Source organism: Dendropsophus ebraccatus, unplaced genomic scaffold (genome assembly GCF_027789765.1).
Source record: "Dendropsophus ebraccatus isolate aDenEbr1 unplaced genomic scaffold, aDenEbr1.pat pat_scaffold_892_ctg1, whole genome shotgun sequence".
In the NCBI taxonomy this organism is placed as follows: Eukaryota; Metazoa; Chordata; class Amphibia; order Anura; family Hylidae; genus Dendropsophus; species Dendropsophus ebraccatus.
Window position 1 is genome coordinate 16,083 of NW_027210492.1, and position 23,009 is coordinate 39,091.

The 23,009-nt window shown below is 41.3% G+C and overlaps 1 protein-coding gene across 1 annotated transcript; it reads right to left on the minus strand.

Moving 5' to 3' along the window:
• Positions 1-1,040: 1,040 nt before the first annotated feature.
• LOC138780867 (uncharacterized) lies at positions 1,041-22,853 on the minus strand. Its single transcript, XM_069956746.1, has 10 exons — positions 22,713-22,853; positions 19,822-20,014; positions 15,895-16,025; positions 14,377-14,577; positions 13,154-13,275; positions 12,730-12,958; positions 8,606-8,805; positions 7,374-7,529; positions 5,243-5,336; positions 1,041-1,094 (listed from the first exon to the last, which is right to left on the minus strand). The coding sequence occupies exons 1-10, from the start codon at positions 22,737-22,739 to the stop codon at positions 1,041-1,043; spliced, it is 1,407 nt and encodes a 468-aa protein (XP_069812847.1). The 5' UTR covers positions 22,740-22,853.
• Positions 22,854-23,009: the final 156 nt, after the last annotated feature.

Genomic DNA, 23,009 nt, shown 5'->3' on the forward strand with positions numbered 1-23,009 from the left:
ATTGCAGCCAGATCTCTCGCACATCTAGTTTATTGTATTTATAGAATGGTATTACCCTCTAAGCCCAGGGGAGGGGCAGCTATCCAGCCATGGCTCCCTCGAGGTTTCCCCCACAGGGGGGTTTTCCTCGCCTGAGTGCTGGAGGGTGACTCTTCGTGAGTCGGGGGTCTGCCATTTTCAGTGTCATGTAATCATAAATAAAATTGGCACCCTTTGACACCTGATTACAATGTGTTGTGTCTTTATTTTGCGTTCTTTGGTTTAACTTATTGTGCTTGGGAGTTGGGGGTCCATCACATATTGCAGTCATAAAGCTGGACATCTGCCTGCTACACAGATCTATCACCTGCACAAGTAGGATGAAGCAGTGGCTAGTAGAACTCCTGCATGTATGTGCATATCCCTGGATTAAAGGGACACTCAAATCTTGAAGAGAAAACATGCATCGCAAGGTTTAAACCTACATCTGCAAGGTTTGTCAAAAGGTTTTTATAAGTGACAGGGACACACCAATCATAGCATATCACAGCATAAATATACATCATATATACACAACTTAGTGGCTCTTGTGTGTGGGCAGCATCAGGGGCAAAGTAAAGTATTGCGCCCCCTCATACATACATACATCCAGGTGCAGCCTAGGTAGCTGCCCCCCCTAAAATCCACAGGATAGGGGCTATCAAGTTGATTGGTGGGGGTCCCAATGGTCAAGAGAATGTGGAAACGTGTCCCCCTCAAATAAACAGTAGGGACAGTGCTCCCTTAATCCTTATCCCTTATCCTGTGAATACGTTTGGGAGACGGGTATGTTCTCATGTAGGATATGGCTGAACTCTGACTAGACATTTTTTGGGGGGTCAAAAATGCCGGGACCAGAGGTTAGTTGATAGTCAAAAGGTAAAAAGAAACGCAATACCCCTAGGACATTTTTCTGCTATGACGTTGTTGTTTTGTTCCTTTGTGAAATCGTAGCAGGCTATGTGTTTGGTGTTTTGCCATAGACTTCTATAGGGGGGAATATTGTCATGTCTATGAGGAAATTAGTGTTTTTTCCCCAGTTCTTCAACGGAAAACCTGGAATCAAATGACTTATACTGAAAAAAAAAACAAAACACAAGGGATAAAACGCCAATAGTAATTTACACTAAGGGTTTGTTTAAACTGATGAAAACAGGCGGAATTCCGCGGCTCAGCCCCCCGCCTCTGACTCTGCTCGGAATCCCGCCTGCCTCAGTGTGTCAATAGGATGCCTCGCGCCTCTGCTCTCCGCTCAAAGAATTGACACATAGAGAGCTGTGGAGAGCAGAGGCGGGTAAGGCATCCCAATGACACACTGAGGCAGACAGGATTCTGAGCGGAGTCCACGGCGGCAGCTCCGCTGTGGCATTCTGCCTGGTTTACTCAGTGAACGTACCCGAAGATGAGATAATGACAGAAAAATTGCCAGGAAAAAAAACACCAAAAAGCAGTAAAATGTGAAATAATCCGAATCTTGGTTCAGATTTGTAGTGAATTTAGTAGAATTAAAGGGATACTTCAGCAAATGTATTCTTTCAAATCAACTGGTGTCAGAAAGTTATAAAGATTTGTATTTCACTTCAATTTAAAAACCTCCAGTCTTCCAGTACTTATCAGCTGCTGTATATCCTGCAGGAAGTTGTGTATTATTTCCAGTCTAACACAGTGCTCTCTGCTGCCACCTCTGTCCATGACAGGAATTGTCCAGAGGAGGAGAGGTTTTTTTATGAGGATCTGCTACTGCTCTGGACAGTTCCTGTTATGGACAGAGGTGGCCGCATAGAGCAACTATGGAGAGAAAGAGTCCCTGTCTAAATACTTGGTAGAAAGTAGTAATTTTCTCCTAAAACTTAAATGGTCTTGTTTCCTTTCCATGGAAAAAATAAATAAATAATAATAATAATAATAATAATAATAATAATAATAATAATAATATTATTATTATTATTATTATTATTATTATTTTGTATAGTGCAAACAGATTCTGCAATGTTTTAAACAGTTCCCTGGAGACAAATCATTAAACAATCTATTCATTCAGGCTACTGTTCTCAGAAATGTTGTCTTGTTTATTCTGAATATAATTTTGGGAACAGTGTAAAAAAAGCAAGATCTGCCAGATCTTGAAAATTAAAGGGGAACTCAAGTGGGAAAAAAACTTTTTTTCTTTCTTTTTTTTTCCCTTTTTCAAATCAATTGGTACCAGAAAATTATACAGATATGTAAATGACTTCCATTTATAAATCTCAAGCCTTCCTGTTGCTAAATGTCATACAGGAAGAGGTGTATTCATTCCAGTTTGAAACAGCACTCTCTACTGCCACCTCTGTTTTTGACAGGAACTGTCCAAAGCAGAAACGTTTTTCTATAGGGATTTGCTACTGCTCTGGACAGTTCCTGACACAGATAGAGGTGGAGACTGGTAAGAATAGACCACCCCCTGCAGGGCATACAGCAGCTGATAAGTACCTGAAGTCTTAATATTTTAAAATAGAAATAATGTATAAGTCTGTATAACTTTCTGCTACCATCATCATCTATTCTTAGCCTCTGCTTCACTAGTACAGGTGCTTTTTATTTTTTTGTTGCCCCTCTTCATTGCCCTGCTATCAGTACTTTTATTTTGCTGTCCAATAAGCTAAAGAGTACATATACTTTCAACTCATTGATAACCTATACTTACACCTCAATGGATAGAGTGTTAGGGTCCTATTACACTGAGCGATTTTTAACGATTAACGACTAACGATAAACGATCGCAAAGGAGATTGTTTATCGTTAACCTGAAATCGTTCACCATATTATACAGAACAATAATCGTTAGTTATGATCGTTATTCCTTCTGATCCCAGAAAAACAATGGGCAATGTGCTATTACACTGAACGATTAGTGAAAAAAAGCGGAACTTGAGCGAACGAACGTGGAATTACAGCGAACAATTAGCGAACGATTAAAGATAATTTTAGGTTTAGATCTAAGGGCCCTATTCCACGGGCCAAGCAGGGCCCGATCAACGATGTAAACGAGCGCCGATCTGCTAGATCGCCGCTCGTTTACTAGGCCTATTAAACGGCCCGATGATCGTTGAGCGAGGGCTGCAGGGACATCGTTACTGATGTCCTTGCAGCCCTTGCAGCTTACATTACCTGTCAGGTCTTCTCCTCCGCTCTGTCTTCCTCCCCGGGTCCCGCGCGCTCTAGAATGACCTGTCAGCTGACAGGCCACTCAGCCAATCACAGGCCGCGGCGGTCCCGGCCTGTGATTGGCTGAGCGCTCCGTCAGGTGACAGGCCATTCTGAAGCTAGAGCGAACGGGACCCGGGAAGGAAGACAGAGCGGAGGAGAATCCCTGCAGGTAATGTATGCTGCGCTTCTCAAATCGTCGGTCGCCAGCCATTCCACCGTATCGATGCACGGTGGGGGAACGATGATTTTAGGTCTGGCCCTAAATGAACGATCAGCCGATGACACGATCATTGGCTGATCGTTCTCTCTATTCCACCGAGCGATAATCGGCCGAATCGGGCAGATTTGGCCGATTATCGTTCCTGTGGAATAGGGCCCTAAATAAACTATCAACGACATACGAGCGATTTTTCGATTGTTGCCTGCAATTACACAGAACAATTATTGTTTAAATTCGAACAATTTAACAATTTTTCGCACGATAATCGTCCCGTGTAATAGGGCCCTTAGGGTCCCATTAGACAATGCTAATCGATTGCAAACTAGTGCTTTTGGGAACGGCCGGAAATTGTACACCATAATACACAGAACAATGGTCTTTAGATAAAATTGCAATTGCAATCATAATTACGATCATTTGTATACTCTGGTACACAAACAATTGTAATAACCAATGAACGATGCGTACACCATTAGTGAACGATTAACAATGAAGACGTGGTAAACGACACATGAGCGATTTTTCGATTGTTGCCTGCATACACAGGGAAAGATTTTTTTTTTTTTTTGAAAGAAAGAAAAATTTGCTGCACAATAACTGTCCTGTGTAATAGGGCCCTAAATGTTTATGCCTTGTAAAGACAGCCAATGAGCCAATAAAGCTCCATCATTGAAGGGGTTTTTCAGAGTTTTGTGTATATATATATATATATATATATATATATATATATATATATATATATATATATATACAGTATATGTTGCAGGTGCTGGGTTAAAATAGAAAAAAAATAGTATAGCTATATAGCCCTGGTCCCCTGCAGCTCCCATTCAGCTTCTTCTGGCCCCTAATCTTCTGACATCTTCTTGCTTCACAGACAAGAATGAAGAGCAGGATTTGCCGGCTTTTTATTTTTCTCTTTTAACCTTTAAATTTTGCATATATAGAATACCCCATATAAGTTTGCCTGTATGGTTGAAATGTAACATCTGGTATATTTGAAATATTGAATATATTAATATATTAATGTTTCTACTAGGGATGGTCCGAACCGAGTTTGGTTTAGGTTCATACGAACCCGAACCCTCGGTAATGATTCCCGCTGTCTGCCTGCTCCGTGGAGCGGGCGGATCCAGCGGGAGGACCGCCTGGAAAACTGGGATACAGCCATAGCCATAGGCTGTATCCCAGTTTTCCAGGCGTTCCTCCCGCTGTATCCGCAAAAATTGCTGACACGTGAATAGGCACATAGAAAACAATGGGATCTAAATTTGTCTGCAACTGCGGATCCGCAATTAAGGACACATCTTGTGGATGTGTGAATAAGGCCTTAATGCTAATAAAAGATAGAGGTTTACTGTTAAATAACAACATTTTTTAAGGCTTGTTGGCACCAGGGAGCCATGCTCACTCACCTTCACTTGTTTGTCAAGGCTTTGTATGTTTCTCTATGAGATGCTCCAGCCATTGTCTCATAGGGAAACATAAAGAGCAGGTCTCGCCAAAGAAGCAGTAAAATGCAACAGGTCAGAGAACGTCTGCAGGGGAAAACAGATGCATGTGGGTGAGTGAGCATTGTACTTTGGTGTTGGCCACCTGAAAGAAATAAAGGGGAGTTATCTAAAGGGCCTTTTGCAACACACATATTTATCTGACATATTATTGAAGCCAAAGCCAGGAAAGGCTGAAAAAGGCTGAGATTTCTCCTCTTCAAATTCATTCCTGGCTTTGGCTTAAAAAATCTGATGGATAAACTGTGTGTGTAAAAGGACCCTAATTGTAGTGAGATACTTATGTCCATATTATTGGGAATCTCACCTGCAATATACCTTCTCTTGTTATGAAACTGAACTTCCCAATCTGGTTGTCATCAACTTCATGAATGGCAAGAAGTTGTGAGGAAGGTGAATATCTTAATCGAGAAAAAAAGTATTATAAACATCACTAACACTACACATAATGGAATATTACTGTGGAATGCTACAGACATCTTTATAAGGAGTTCAAGCTACTACCGTAAGCAAGTGTATTCATCACTCTTAGGGTATGTTCACACTGAGAAAATGTGGCTGAATTCCATGGCAGAACTCTCCGCCACGGAATCCCACCTGCCTCAGTGTCAGACAGCATTTCTATGGGAGGGCTCGCGCCCCTCCGCTCTCTGCTTAAAGAATTGACATGTTAATTCTTTGAACGGAGAGTGGAGGCGCACAATCCTCCCATAGAGACGCCGTTTGACACTTAGGCAGGCGGAGAGTTCCACCAAGAAATTCCGCCACATTTGCTCAGTGTGAACATACCCGCACTCAAAAACATTTGCTGCGCCTGTTTTTTGTTTTTTTTTTGCTTGTTTTTTTTTTAAAGATTCTTATCAGGTTGAAACAGCAGATACAATATATAGCATTTTCTAATTCATAAACATGGCTATTTACTTAAAAATATATGCTAATAAGTAAAAAAATGCATAACTGGCTAGTTATTAGTCCAACACTAAGTAATCTTGTCTAAAAATAACGAAGGAGGAGGGACTAGAGTAGGGTCTTACAAGAATAACCAGAGATGAGAAAATTTACAGTAATAACAAAGCAAATCACTTTGTTATTTCTGCAATCCGCTCATCAGCCTGCTGCCTTTCAACTGATTGCCGCTCTGTGCCGCTCCTGATCGGGTGCCTGGAAAATTAGATCCATTCCTGGGAAACTGGGAGGAGTTTCCCAGGACTGGATCCAGCTTTTCCCAGCACCTGGATGAGTGGATTGCAGAGATAACGAAGTGCTTCACTTTGTTATTACTGTAAATTCGCTCGTCTCTAATAATAACCCTTTTGTGTGAAGTGTTTTGAAATAATGAATTTGAAGGGTGCGTTCAGATGTGGCAAAATGTCCTTACTTTTGAATGTGGATTGTGCAACAGACTACGTTGTGATGTGTGGTGCAACAAATCTGCTATAAAAATCCATTACAATTCCACAGAATACAGTAAGGCCAGCTTATCGTCTAGAAGTAAACAGTAAAAGTTCCAATTGAATGACATCAGACACAAATCTTAAAAACGTTCACATGTACCGTATCGCAGCGGGTTTCACACTGCCAGTTTCTCATCCTGAAATTCTTGTCTTGATCATTATTAAAGTATATGACAGTCCATTGTATTGTAAACATGAATATATAGTGCTGCTGTTATGTTAAAAAAACAATAAAGAAGCCATTCTTACCTGTCCATGCTCCCCTGATGCCCTCCTGAGTGAGGTCCCCCACTTACTGACAGCTCTGTCTGCTAATCAGCCAGAGCTGTCCCATCTCAGCCAGTGATTGGCTAAGTGGGCTGTCAGTGAGCAGAGGACCCGCAGATGCCACAGGAAGGCACCGGGGGAGTATGGACAGGTAAGTATGGCTTTTTTTTGTTATTTTTAACATAATGGCAGTATTATGGACATTCTCGCATTGGAATCAAAATCTGCTGCAGGAATAGAGTTTCAAAGACTGTAATGCTAATCAGATTCGCAGCTGCATGAAATCCCCCGTGATATGATACGTGTAAATGTACTCTAAACAAATTATATTTTTGGTAAACCTGGAGTGACCATTTAAAGCTAATGTACCATTTTTTTCAGAAGATAACGGTGGCACGGTCCTTTTTTCAAAAGGGCGCCTGGTTCCCACGCTCAGTATCGTTTTCTTCTTGTGCACTTACCCGCTCTATGCACTGGAGGTAGGCCCGGCGCCCCCAGTAGAACGATATCCAATCCCCGCGGTGACATGGTTCCATTAGAATCCAGCATGGCTTTGTCGCTGAGGACGCAGGGCCCGCCTCCAGTGCACATAATGGGCTGGTGCACAAGAAGAAAATGGCGCCAAGCGCAGGAATCGGGTGGCATTTTGAATAAAGGACCACCCACCAGGATCACTATGCCGATAAGTCACTGGAAAAAAAATGTTAATAGTCCTACCTGTCCACACAGCTGTCATCCTCGAGGAGAGATGTGATGAACATAGGAGGCTTCTGCTCCCCTTGACTCTTGTGTGATGCAAATTCAAACTGGACTGGTCTTATGTACAGGTGAAACTGATTAAATCCCATCTCTTCAGCAAACCTTATATAAGTCCTTAGAAACAATTAAGGAAGTTTATCAATGATTATGCTGAAAACATTCAGAAGTCACTTGCTATTGGAAATCAGATTTCTCTGTAATGATTAAATTTACTTGTAGGGCTAGATAGTTTTTATATAGGTTATATATAGTTTATATATAGGTTTTTGGGAAATGTTCCACTATAACTTGCTATCTATCCATGCAAAGCTTGTGCTAAGTAATCAAGTGGGTGATCCTTCTGGAACTTTTCCCACAAAACTATTAATCAATCTTCTCATCTCCTCCTTTTCTAAAATGATACGACCATTGCGTCCGTTTCCATTACTGACGTTTGACTTAGCTCATTATACTGCAAAGTCACTGATATAATAACTCCATTTCAAAACATGGAATGGTACTGTGAGGGTACTCTGGCTGACTCGCTGGAAGCACTAACCCCCCCCCCTAATTAGACTCCACACAAGTAGACTTAGCGTCCTAATACACGGGGCAAATTGTTCACCATATTACACAGAACGATGGTCGTTAGTTACGATGGTTACTATGATCGTTATTGCGATCGTTACTATCATCATTTACTCCATCTGATCCCAGCAATACAATAAACAATGTGCAATTACACTGAAAAAATGCGGAATTTGAGCGACCAAATGTGGAATTACAGCGAACGATTAACGATAATTTTAGGTTCAAATCTAAAGCAAAAAACAACAACATACAAACGATTTTTTGATTGTTGCCTGCAATTACACAGAACAATTATCGTTTAAATTTGAACGATAATTTTCGCACGATAATCGTCCCATGTAATAGGGCCCTTAGGGGACCCACATCTGGCAGTTGGCAATAGGCGATACATCGTTGACCTAGGGTCACCCAGAGTTCGCTGGGGTGGTGGCTTTGGATCGTGAATACAATAATATATCTCTAGGGCTTACTTGTATGGGGATCACTGTCTTTCTTTATCTGTTAACTGTTACTTTTGAAGCAATCCAATAGTATTTGATGACCTTGCATATAACTGCATGAATAAATCTCCCTCCTAATCACTGTATTCTCCTTGGGATGTCTGGCTAAATTCGTCTCACCTGGAGAGAAGTGCCGTTTCAAATGAGGTCTCAATTATTCTGTAACGCAGAGTGATGAGCTCTAGCATCTTGCTGAATGTGTCCAGGATATGGATTTGCTTTCCTCTGCCGTGCTTTTTATCTTCATCAGCTGAGTTCAGTGCTGACACGCAGATATGTCGGACCATGACTGGATCTTCTATCAAAAGCTCCTCAAACAGCTAGAGCAGAAAAAGATATTGTAAAAATATAACCTCAGACCTGGAGGCCATTTCTTCCCCCCCCCCCCCCTCTGCAATTTTAATCCTTCCATACCATCCTTCTTAATAGAAACCATTGGAGCGAATATAAGGAGTAAATGTGGTGACTTGTCGTCGCTTTCAAACTAAAGCTAGCAAGCTTTATGTAACTTGCTAGCCTTCTGTTTTTTAAGTTATTGTGATTTTAACTTGTGTTTTCTTGACCTGATGGTATAGGTGGTCCTGGGGTTTGGGTACTATTCAGTGGTATTACATCTAGCATGATATACATGGGGTTTATATGTCATCATAACAGCCTTTGTACATTCGGGGTGACTAACATGGGGCTCATTTAGTAGGACACATTAGGTCTGATGGGCACCACTTAGGTTATTCACACCATTCCACGGTTGACACATCATACATAGCACATAACACTGACATGGATTATGTTTATTCTGAATAGATTTTTTATACACATAATTATGAGAGCAGTTTCACTAGGACCACAACACAATACCACACACTTTTGCACATACATTTTCATCATTGTCACTTTACTATATTTGCATACCATTCATACATTTACACATTCTGCTCACTATCCATTATGTTATTTTGCATTTTCCTATTTATATTTCTTCTTTTACACTCAGCACTCGCACTTTATATACTAGCACTGGGCACTTAAAGCGACTCTGTACCCACAATCTGTCCCCCCCAAACCACTTGTGCCTTCGGATAGCTGCTTTTAATCCAAGATCTGTCCTGGGGTCCGTTCGGCAGGTGATGCAGTTATTGTCATAAAAACAACTTTTAATCCGGCAGCGCTGTGTCTAACGGCCGGGGCTTACCTTTGTATATGCATTAGGCTGGCACCACCTCTCCGTCCTTCCTCCCCACCCTCCTCAGCATTAGGAATGATACAGGAACATTTACTGCCGTTTAAGCTTTGCACAGGTGTATTAACGATCCAGCCCATGTTCATTATACACACAGGTGTGGAATAGGAGGCAATCTGCCTGGAGCATTCCTAATTATAAGGAGGGTGGGGAGGAAGGACAGAGAGGGTGTGCCAGCCTAATGCATATACAAATGTAAGCCCCGGGCCGTTAGACACAGCACTGCCGGATTAAAAGTTGTTTTTATGACAATAACTGCATCCCCTGCCGAATGAACCCCAGGACAGATCTTGGATTAAAAGCAGCTATCTGAAGGTACAAGTGGTTTGGGGGGGTCAGATTGTGGGTACAGAGTCGCTTTAACACTTGCCACTTTTCCAGCACTTAGCACTATTTGTTTGCAGTGTATATGCACGTTTGTTTGTCTTTATAGGTTGGGTTTTTGACCAACTGGCAATACAGTACTTTGGGTTTTATTAATTTATTTGGTCACCTACTATCAATTCATGCTATATTCTTATCTGGTGCCCTTACAGGTTCCGACACTTAAGATGGCTGCCAGGCTGTTAGCGGTCCAGTGCGCATGCCCAGTGCGGAGAGGTGTGGCGCTAGGGGACGTACATGCAGGAAGGCGCAATCATGTCTGATGTCACTTGCTTCTGCCCGCCTGGCTCGATGTACACAGTGGCGTACGCTTCTGGACCACCAGGTGACATACAGCCCAGGTGTTGTGCATTTCTTTCAGCCAATCATCCATTGTGGATGTATATTTAAATCCCCTGGGTCCCCAGCTCCCTGAGGAAGTGGGAAGTGAAACGACGTATGAGTGTGAGGTGGGGGGCCAGTGGACTGGGACCTGAGTTACATACCAGTAACAGTATTTTGCATCCGTATTTACGCCTCATCATTTTTTGTTCTCATCAGCGTACAGCGTACAATTGGCACTTGCACTTTTTTATTCTTGCACTTTATGCTGAATGAATCATGTGATGCTGTCCACATACTGTATGTATATATATAGTTGCACTGGCACTTTAAAATACCTTGTCCCAGTAACATGGTCTCCCACCTGTTTTTTATTGTGATGTTTTTTTCTGTGATGGACATAAATAAAAATTGTTATCTTGTTAACTAGTGAGTGACTGGATTTAATTGCTGGGTTTCCCAATATCATTAATTGGTGTAGTCTCTTGAAGCTAGCAAGCGCCTAGGACCAGGGTTTATAGATGACCTTTTCGTATTATATAAACTAGTGGATATGCGGTTATATCAGTACAGTAGCATGAACATTTAAGCTGTTTGAGAGCTCCAAGCATCTTCATGAATGATGATGCCAGGAGTTTCTTGATTCTGCTCCGTAGCACATCCTCCGTGCACAGACCATAATCATGGAACGTGTGAATGCCCCCTTTATGTATATGCCGCTATGGAAATACCATCTATATGTTGAATGACTATCAAGGACATAGATTAATTACCATGTACCAATATGCCAATAGATAAAGAACATGCTCATTATCCGAGGGGGAGAACCCAATTAGTTGTGCTGCTTTGGGCAGCTTAGTCATCTCCTGACAAAGCTGCCTTTTCTCTTCTCATCTATCCCTTCTCTGCCCTGCCAGTCATGCCGCTCCACCCTCGAAAAGCTAGATCCAGGCCTGGGAAATTTCTCCCAGTTTCCGAGCAATGGATCCAGCTTTTCCAGGTACCCGGGGTGGAGCGGCAGGGAGCGGCATGGAGATCAAAGGCAGCCAGCGCTTTGCTTAATTTGTAACGTAAATTCATTCATCTTTACTTATAACCCTTATTCTCCTTTAATTCATGTTAGATTTCAGTTAAATTTCCCCCTATGAACCAATGCAGGGATTGCTGATGACTATTATTATATTGCATATTCACTCTGAGTTCACACCTGCATTTGTCTTATTTCTGAACGAATCTGTCCATATGAAATGAATGCATAAGCACAAACTTAAATTTAAAAAAACTGACGTCCATACATGCGTTTGCTTCAGTTGGCATCTGTTTGCATATCAGTTTATATTCCTTCCTGGTTTTTCTTCTCCGCATGCTCAATGAAAAAAACTGTTGATGATGGATGACTTGCACATGGATGTGAACAGAAATACCTTCTCTTTAGGTCCATCATCATTGACTATAATGTAAACAAATCCACCAAAAAGAAAGGAAGCTGTGGGCCTCACCGTTCAGTAGACCAACTTTATTCACGTAAACTGCATACAAAGTTCATCGTGGCAGGTCCCTCTCGATACGTCACACTAGGAGGGCACATAATGCTGACGGAAGAGAAGGGGCGTCATCTGATGAAGCGCGGAAGAGTCGCGTGAAACAGCTGTCATAGCAGGGGGGGTTGGCGTCTCTCCACATTTTACCTGCCATGATGAACTTTGTATGCAGTTTACGTGAATAAAGTTGGTCTACTGAACGGTGAGTGTCCACAGCTTCCTTTCTTTTTGGTGGATGAGTTTTGTATATCTGAAGTATCTTCGGCTGTGTAGAAGCACCCCGTATATAGACCCTATATATCTCCCATATAAGAAGCACACCACAGAGGTCCGGCCATATATCAGGTAGTGCCGACTGCTTTATCTTCTTTACGGATAATGTAAACAAAAATGGATGTGCACTTTTTGTTTGTGTTCCTTTTCTTTTTTTTTGGGACTGACAAAACGTTTGTGCAAGATCAAATTTTATGTCTGTCCAAAGAGGCACTGATGGGTTTGATGAAAACGGATCACAACTGATGCAAAGGAAACACATTAAAAGCCTATTGAAATTAATGGGGAGTTTGAAGGATTGGCTAAGTTCCGTTTCTCTGTTATTAAAAAGGAAAAGAGTAACAGATTTGTCTTTTTGGTGGGGTTCTACTTCTTACTTTATTTTTTTTTTAAAAAGGTTCATAGAAACCACTATAAAATATACATATAACCTCGGAATCATATGGCTAAAGTAGTTTAATTAAACATGCTACAATATATCTTACATCTTTGTGCACGTTAGCTGTAAAGGATTGCAGTGGATCTCTCGGAGCTGACCACTCATTAAATGCAAGCTGAAGGACCTTCTTTTCTACTCTGTAGGACTCTCTTGGTGTCTTTGTGTTGCAGATATGCTGAAATTCTTTACAAATTTGATCCAGGGTGTGAGAGATCAGGTATGCTAGTCCTAGAGATGGATGGAATTCTAAGAGGTACACATTCTTTAAAGCAGGGCTGTGGATAAAAGAAAATGAATGACATTAGATCTACCATTACATGGTCAACTTACTTAAAGTTCCTAGTAGATCTGTATGTTCCTAGCATTTATCATATACTACTATAATAGCTGTAATTCTACAGGATGTGCTTCCAGTATTAATTCTATCCCTCTCTGAAAGAAATTATTAAAGAGACACGAAAAACACTTACCAGCTGGTGTTAAGGGAGACAAGGGGCTTAGTAACAATATTAAGTGGAAGACCAAAGTCACTGACATTCATTTTCCGACCATCTTGCCAAACCTTCTGGACAAATTCCCTTTGATTTTCTAGCTAAATGGAAGTTAAAACTAATATTAATTACATTTATCTTTGAAACATTTTTGCTATCTACTATAACAGTCTGCCAGCACTATGCAAACCTGAAATAGATCCCCCAAAAAATTATAAATGAATGGAATCAAACTGAGTAACAGTTAGTCATCAGAAGCCAATGACATGTAATATGGCGGAGGTTCTGGCAGACGCTACAGAATAGTGATTGCTAATATCTCTGTAAGCAATGAAACACTTCAACATACGTTGTCTTAAGCTGTTACCTATCATTTACTAAAATAGGTCCTTTTTATGGTTCCTGTTGCACAAAAGAAACAAGAAGGCATATGTCGATGTGCCCACCCACAGTTTCTAAACTGTTTGAAGAGATTTTCCATATAGATCAAATGGAAGAACTCAAAGCTCTTGCTTGGTAAATGGGTTCCGTGGACACTCTCACCTTCTGCTCATGTGGTCTGGACTTGAACACTCAAGCTCCACACCCCTCATGGTCTCTTTTCCACTTCCCGTCTCCCCCCAGGGCCACACAGGTACAACTTTCCCCTCTTTCTCCCCTTATATAAAAATTCCTGATAACCACCTCCATTAATGAACGTCAAGGCGGACCTCAGATGAGTCTTTTTCCTAGGATACCAATGGTCAATTGATACTCTTCGATTCACACAAGGACAAAGTTTTAGGATTTTATATTTTCAGAAGTACTGCTGTATTTTGGATTGTACCACAACCTTTGCAATTATTGGTGTACATGCAATACTTATTCTTTGCTCTCTTATTTTGAACATTCTCCTTCTTTTGTTTTCTGTACCTCTAAATCCTTATAAAAATAAAAGTTTGAAAATGGAAAAAAACGAAAGGAAAGGAAAGCCATAATATTCTGCTTTCTGGTTCCTGTGACATGTTACCCCTGCAGAAACTGCCCTCTAACCTGATTACTAACTTACTGCAGAAGAGACCCCCACCCACCCAGTCCCCCCAAGTAAAATGGGCTGACTAAACACAAAGCCTTTCTATTCTCCCTATACTGCAGAACCTGGTAAATGCTGAGAAAGGGTGCTCACATCTCATTTACCAAAAAACTGGGGTTTATTTGCTTACCTGGCTTTTTAAAACATCTCTGACAAGTTGCAAGTGAAGCCTCAGGCATTGGCATTCATCCGTATAAGCTTCCAGGAAGTATTTGGAACCAATGTCAAACCGCGGGCGCCTAAACATGATGTCAGTTATCACTTGTGCCAATGCAAATCTCTCGCCTGGATCAAGAGTATGCTGGTAGGCTTCAAAGTAACTGTCAACAAGCTAAAGAAAATGGAAAGATATTAATTGGACAGATGCTACCTATTATGTTTGCTAATGAAGCTGACATTGTAACATTTATCTCATTTATTGTCTCCCCTGGTTGGAATGTGTTTTGTAAAAATTGTACAAAAAAGGAAAATAAATAGTTTTTTAATAAAAAAAATATTGTATAATACAGGTATCTGCTACATTCTAGCCTTTGCACTCAAGAAGCCAGGGCCAGCTCCAGGTTTATGTGGACAAAACATAGGCGACAGAGCCTTGCTGGACCTCTTTTTAGTGCACTCAGAATCTGCTAGAGAAACTTATTAGGTTGATTGCTAATATAATATTAGGTTTCCTCTGTGCCCCTGTAGAGTAGTTAGGCTCCCTCTGTACCCCCATATTGTAGTCTGGACCCCCTGTACCCCATTTAGTAGTTAGGTCTGCCCCCCCACCTGTGCCCCCATATAATACCTATACCCCCTTTGTGCCTAACTTCCTTCATCTGTATCCCCCTTATCTAGCTATCTTTCTGGAGCTAGCCCACCAGTATTCCCCATGTAGGCATCCATTCCAGTAAATATTAGCCCCCTGTAGGTAGCACCCCCCTGCTATTTGATGTGCAAGCGCAGGAACAGCAGCCCGTCCGTGATCTCCCTGCACATGCACGTCAAAGACCAACCTAATTATGCATATATGAATATGCAAAGGTAGGCGTCACCTAAGGAGATGGTGGGTGGGCCAAAGGGGGGTACTCTGGGGGGCCGAGAAACGTGCCCCTCAAGCTCCTAACCCACTGATTTGCATATCTGCTTTAAATTAAACTTCTCCAAAATGGCGGGACCTAGAAAAAAAAGAAGGCTGGCGCCAGAAAGAGGTATGCAGTGGCAATGGGATATCAGCAGGTTCATTGGCACAAACCTGCTGATAGTTTCCCTTTAACCTTACTGGATTATATTTGCTGGATACATGCCAATGTATAATTTACTACAATGTCCTATGGTTCCTGCCTGAAATTCTTTTCAAATTTTTTTTACAGCATTTACAGCCCCAATATTAACAAGCTTTACTTACAATCCACATTGCAGCTTTCTGGAGGATGTTTTATGTTTTTCTATTTTTTTTAGCTTTGCTTTGGATTTACAATACCGCAGCATTCAGTGTGTCACATGTCACATTTCACACTACTCTATAGGCGCAAAGGATTCAATATTCCAACATTTAATAAATCCCAATTTAAGTTTGCCATTGCTTCGAGAGGCGGAAAATGCTAAAACATAGGCATTAAGATAAAGAAAATAAATTGGTTCAGAAAGATACCTATATTGAAACTACCTGCTGTTTGTTTTCTAATAGTGCATATTCCCAGGTCCACAGTTCTAGCAGCAATGCAAAGCGGTCCACATTAACATGCGCCCAGTCGGAGAGATTTGTACCATTTACTTCTTTTTTACTTAACTTGAAACCTTAAAAAGCCAAAAGATAAAGCAAAAATGAATTCATAGCCAACAACGCTGTCAGAAGTTACTTCTCAATAAGGTCATATTGTTCTACCCATAGATCATGTACAATTTGAGATCAAATTACATAATATCAAACAAAAGTAACAAAAAATTGTGAGAAAGTTAAAGGGGTTGTCCAGCCAAAATTGTTTTCTTTCAAATCAACTGGCGTCAGAAAGTTATATAGATTTGTAATTTTCTTCTATTAAAAAAATCTTGTCTTCCCATACTTATTAGCTGCTGTACATCCCTCTCCTGCTCTGGACAGTTCCTGTCTCGGCCAGAGATGTCAGCAGAGAGCACTGTGCCAGACTGAAAATAAAACAACACTTCCTGCAGGACATACAGCAGCTAATAAGTATGGGAAAACTTAAGATTGTTTAATAGAAGTGAATTACAAATCTATATAAGTTTCTGATACCAGTTGAATTGAAAGAGAAAGATTTTCACTGGATTACCCTTTAAAATCAGGTAATAGAACCTCTGCTACACAGAGTGGGTTTAGAGTGGTTTCCCTCCAAGACTCCCTTTGAATTCAGGGGAGGTTTGGAATACCTCCAGGAAGGAGGAGTGTCTCCCCTACCATTCTGTTTGTCACATTTTCTTATTGTTGTTTGCCCACCCCCTTATTCTCTATGTAGTCTTTTCTTTCAAAGCATTCTTTCTTTTATACTACTGCCTACATTATTTTACAGTATGCATAGCCTTGCATCATGTTTTACATATTTTTGAAGTTTTGATGTATCATTAGGCTTAATCGAAGCTTATTGTACCTTTTCAAATTCTGACTCTTTTGCTTGCTTTGTAATGCTTTATAAACCTTTAATGAAAACCATATTACACCTCAAGTTCCGTGGCATTATGTGGCTGGAGTCCATGGATGAGGGGCACTTAGGGTCTTTCTATGCTCAATCGTCCATACTTTACATAACCTTGGACCTGGCAGGCATTGATCTAGACTGCTGACACTTTGTTAACCCACCCATATTAGTTTTTGATTTATACGCTTTAAGGTTAGAACTAAATAGTGAACTCTGTTGAGGAATGTACACATGCAGCTTCTTTCACATGGTGCCACATTCCAGTTGGTTTCTGATACGCACTGTCCTGTGCTGGTATACTCAATGCAAGTAATTTAAAGGAGAAGTCTGGTGAAATCTTTTATTAAAGTATTGTATTGCCCCTCAAAAGTTATACAAATCACCAATATACACTTATTATGGGAAATGCTTATAAAGTGCTTTTTTTCCCTGCACTTACTACTGCATCAAGGCTTCACTTCCTGGATAACATGGTGATGTCACCACCCGACTCCCAGAGCTGTGTGGGCTGCTGGAGAGGATGATGGCAGGGGGATGCTCAGTGTCCCTCTAGTGCCCTGTGTCGCTCAGTGTCCTCCTGCCATCATCCTCTCCAGCAGCCACAGCCCGCACAGCTCTGGGAGTCGGGTTGTGACATCACCATTTTATCCAGGAAGTGAAGCATTGGTGCAGTAGTAAGTGCAGGGAAAAAAGCACTTTATGTGCCTTTCCTGTAATAAGTGTATATTGGGGATTTGTATAATTTTTGGGGGGCAATACAGTACTTTAATAAAAATTTTCGCCAAATTTCTCCTTTAAAATAGTGTAAAACTTTTGCAGAAAATTAAGAAAGATTTACAACACAACTCTCAAGGGAATTGTACCCTTCAAGAGTTCAAATTGTACAAAACAACTGTCACATCCATAGAGAAATAGTAAGCCGTGAAGTGAACCCAGCCCAATGTCCCTGCCTATTGGAACCTATCTGCCACATTCCTACTCTCACTAGATGCAGGGCCCGTCAGGGGTGAAGCAAGTTCTTCAAAACCTAAATAATACACGCCAAGAGTTAAACCAGGACAGCAGAAACTAGGACAGAATCAAAACCGACAACAATACCAAAACCCAAACTGAGGTTTAACACGTACACGTACAAACCGAGGACACGCGTACAAAATCGCAGTTGAAAAAAGGGTCAGGAAATCAGCCCAAGACAGGAATAACCAGGCGTATGCAACAGTAAAGACAAGTGACAGGAGTGGACCACATCACAGGCACCAGCTGCCATCAGTGCGCTCTGTGCTGCTTGTCATTGGTGAGGCATTCCTGCACCTTTGACTGGCCGACCAACACTGATACTGAAAGCTGAACATAAATAATTGTACATAAATCTGTCTGTCCAATAAATATTGTGCCCAGGTGGTATATAGAACCATTAGTGTCCAAAAGGTATCATGGCAGCATAAAGGCTCCAATAGTAATAAGAAGTGGACATTGGACACCAAATATGTGACACCTATAGTCCAACAATCATACACAAATGTAGTATAATACAAACCCAATATGTATGTGGTGTAAAATAACCAAGTACATACAGCATGGAGGCAGCACCTCAGTATCCCACCAAACCTTACACGTTTCATATAGCTGCTTCCCTCATAAAGTATCTATGTGAGTAACATAGTGTTTAGTGGGATATTGTAGTTATACTTTATACACAAATACAATTATACACAAATGCAATATAATTCCAACCCATTTGGCACAGTATGTAAAAGACCAAGTATTACTACAGTATCCCACATCCCACTAAATTCCACCAGGGGCGGAACTATATATGGCTGGGCCCCATAGCAAACTTTTGATTGCAAAAAAACAACTTTTTAAGTGACTCTGTACCCACATTCTGACCCCCCCCCCCCCCCCAAACCACTTGTACCTTCGGATAGCTGCTTTTAATCCAAGATCTGTCTTGGGGTCCGTTCGGCAGGTGATGCAGTTATTGTCCTAAAAAACAACTTTTAAACTAGCAGCCCCGTGCCCAACGGGAGTATCTGTGCCCTAACTTTGCACCACCCTTCCGTCCCTCCTCCCCACCCTCTTCATCATTAGGAATGCCACTGGAACATTTTCTGCATGCTGAACATGCTGAACAGGTGCCTTAATGCTCCAGCCCATGTGCTGGGCTGACACAGGTGGGGAATAGGAGGCAATCTGCCTGGAGCATTCCTAATGATGAGGAGGGTGGGGAGGAGGGACAGAGAGGTTGTGCCAGCCTAATGCATACACAATCTAGGCCACTCCCGTAGGGCACGGGGATGCCAGTTTAAAATTAGTTTTTTAGTACAATAACTGCATCACCTGCCAAACAGACCCCAGGACAGATCTTGGATTAAAAGCAGCTATCCGAAGGTACAAGTGGTTGGGGGGGGGGGGGTCAGATTGTCGGTGCAGAATCACTTTAAACTTGCAGCCCTGTGTCAAATTGGTCCAAGCAATATATACTTGGGAACACTATTGAAGCTTTTATGCCTTTTATGATAACTTGTGAACACTATTTGTTCTGTATACCACTCGGGCACAGTATATATTGGGCATATGTATGTATGTAGATTTGTACAATTGTAAATGTATGTAATATTATGTACAATTGTAAATGTTCAGCTTTTAGTTTCCGAACCTTTGTCTTTTTTTCTGTACTTACTTTTTCTGGTCCTAAATGGATTGATACAACAATATTGAACAACAATATCTCCACACTGTATATCCTACAATTGTACCTGGTAGTGCATATTGGTAAATCTTAAACCTTTAATAAGCATTGTGGTTTTTATTGTAATCAGCTTCTATTGTGAATTTTTATGTGATTTCAACCAGCTCAAGACATACAATACTCATAAGAACATTATTATTGCCCATTATGGGCACTACAGAAATGAAAATAATGTGTAATATCTTACTTCGATCATTCTCAATATAGAGGGTTGTTAACAGCAATAGTTCATCTTGTAATTGCTGTAGATCTTTAAGTGCAACATCATACATTACAAAGGCTCCTCTCTGATCCTGAGTGTGAACTATTCCATCTTCCACTGTGTAGAAGTCATTGTGATTCTCAACCTCGGAAAACTCCATGAACTGTGCACCATCAACCTGGAGATGAGATAGAAACACTTGGTAATAAGTCTCACCGTTTCCGGAACTCCCATCCAGCTCCGGGATCTCCTACAGCTACAACGTCACAAGCCAGTTAATGGATTGCTAACTCAGTCAGTCAGTGAGTGGGGCGGGATACTGCTGCAGTCACTGATTGGATGATGGGGCAATCCATCAGCCGGGTTGGGTATTTTCTGCGAGTCGTGACAGCATCAAAACTCAGGGGAAAATACCTTCCGGTGAGGGCCCCAGAGCCTGTGACTTCACGGACATGGGGAGAGGTAAGTAGTGATTATTTATTATGTTTACTATGGTGGGGGGGCGGTGACAGGCAGAGGAGAGGCGTTGCAAGGCCGGGGGCGTCACTAACGAGGGACGGCGGCAACGCGGGAAGAACACACAACAGAGGCGTTGTGGGACCACCAACGGTCACTGACGATGCGCCGTGGGGGGAACAGGGGTGCATGCGCAGTGACAGCTTACAATGTGCAGTTGGACAGGCGACGGAAAGGGGGAAAGGGGGACTGCACAGTGGGTACTGAGTCGCTTTAAAAATTTTGCATTCGAAAATGTAAAAATATGTCACTCTTCCCAATTTGTTGCTTTCTGAGTACAGCAACAACGCTCCAGCCCTCAACGCTGCCTTTGTCTCCTTGCCTGGGTGACGTCCACAGGCTCCCTGCAGCACCCCACCGCCCCAAAGGTTATCAACACAGAGCTACTAAAGTTAGTGATTGGATACAGAGGGGGAGATTTATCAAACTGGTGTAAAGTAGAATTTTCTTTGTTGCCCCTAGCAACCAATCAGATTCCACCTTTCATTTTTTAAAGAATCTGTGAGGAATGAAAAGTGGAATCTGATTGGCTGCTAGGGGCAACTAAGATAATTCTACTTTACACCAGTTTGATAAATCTCCACCAGTGTGTTTAAAGGGGTTATCCAGGATTAGACAAACATAGACTCTTTCTTCCAGAAACAGAATGACTTTTGTGTTCAGTTTGGGTGGGGTTTTGCAATTAGGTTCCATTTACTTCAATGGATCCGAGCTGCAATCCCAAAGAGGAGATAAGAGTGGTGCTGTTTCTGGAAGAAAACGGCCATGTTTTTCTAAACCTGGATAACCCCTTTAGGACCTGAGAGACTGAACTCAAAAAGCATAAACTAGACTTTTTTTCATTTATTTCAGACAACACCTTTTATGCTATAAATTGACTGAAGAATTTAATGGAGACATGATTTTTTTTACAGGTTTCAACACATGAAATCTTAACCAAAAGTAAAATATATAAATATAAAAGTCTCAGATTTTAAACCCTTTGAGGACCAGGCCTAAAATGACCCAGTGGACCGTGCAAAATTTTAATCTTTGCGCTTTCGTTTTTCCTCCTCCCCTTCTAGAGCTCTAGCATTTTCAGTTTTCTATCTACTGGGTCATGTAAGTGCTTGTTTTTTACAGGAATAGTTGTACTTTGTAATGGCGTCTTTCATTCTACCATAACATGTATAAAGGAATCCCAAAGTTATTATTTATGAAGATATAAATAGGTGAAATTGTAAAAAAGAATGCAATATGGTAACGTTTGGGGGGGTTCCTGTGTCTACGTAATGCACTATATAGTAAAAGCGACATGATACCATTATTCTATAGGTCAGTCCGAACACAACCATATGCAGTTTTACACAGATTGTCTAATCATATATTTTTTTTTATGAAATCCTTTTTTTTGGCAATTAATTATAAATAAAATGGGCCTATTGTGACGCTTATAACAGTTTTATTTTTCACCTACGGGGCTGTATGAGATGTCATTTTTTCCGCCATGATCCTATTTTTTATTAATACCATATTTGTGAAGATCGGACTTTTTGATCACTTTTTAATTTTTTTTTTATATATAATGTAACATAAAATCGGTAATCCGCACACGTTTTTCACTCTTTTCGTCTACGCCGTTCGCCGTTAGTGATGACGCTTGTTATATTTTAATAGATCGGACAATTACGCACGCTACGGTATATTATATGTTTATTTATTTATTTATTTTTATATGTTTTATTTATATAATGGGAAAGGGGGGTGATTTAAACTTTATTGCGGGAGGGCTTTTGGGGTAGTGTATTATAGTGTATTGTATTTGGGTAGTGTATAATGTAGTCATTATAACTTTTTTTTTTACACATTTTAAGTCCCTTTGGGGGACTTTTACGTACATTACTTTCATTTACTACACTGATCATTGCTATGCCATAGGCATAGCATTGATCAGTGTGATAGGCGATCTGCTCATGGAGCCTGCCTGTGCTGGCTCCATGAGCTGATCGCTGATCGGACGACACAGAGGCAGGTGAGAGACCTCCTGCGGTTCGTTTTAACGATCGGGACCCCCGCAGTCACACTGCAGGGGTTCCGATCGGCCGCGCCGCGATCACGGCGTTTAAGGAGTTAATGACACGCTGCAGCGCGATGGCTGCAGCCTGTCATTAGCGCATCCGGCCCCCACCTGCTATGAAGCGCGCTCCGCTCCAGTACGCCCAGGGTCGTCTAAAGGTTAAACCACCACAGGAAAGTTACCAGTTACTCAGATGGATACTGACATAAACATAGTTAATAACTGGGATCAGTAATTATATGCCTTGCTGCTATGAGAATATTAAAGTGTGAGACATAAAACACATAATTATCTGAACTAATACCTGGAGATCTGCCGGTGTTTGGTACATATACTGATGAGATCCAAGTCCCCCAGTCAAGCCTGATCCACCTTGAGAAGCACTTATCCAGCATGCCTGTTCACCACCACTGGGTACCAGATTATCAGAAGTACTGGAGAGGCAGCAGCTGTCAATGGTTAGGGTCCTCTCAATAGATCGGAAATAGTTTAGTATTCCAAGGCACATACGCTGTAACAGAATCGGCCAAGAACAGATTTGTATAGTGAGAGTATTTCATTTAATAGACAAATCAAATACGTAGATTTCATACAGCAATAC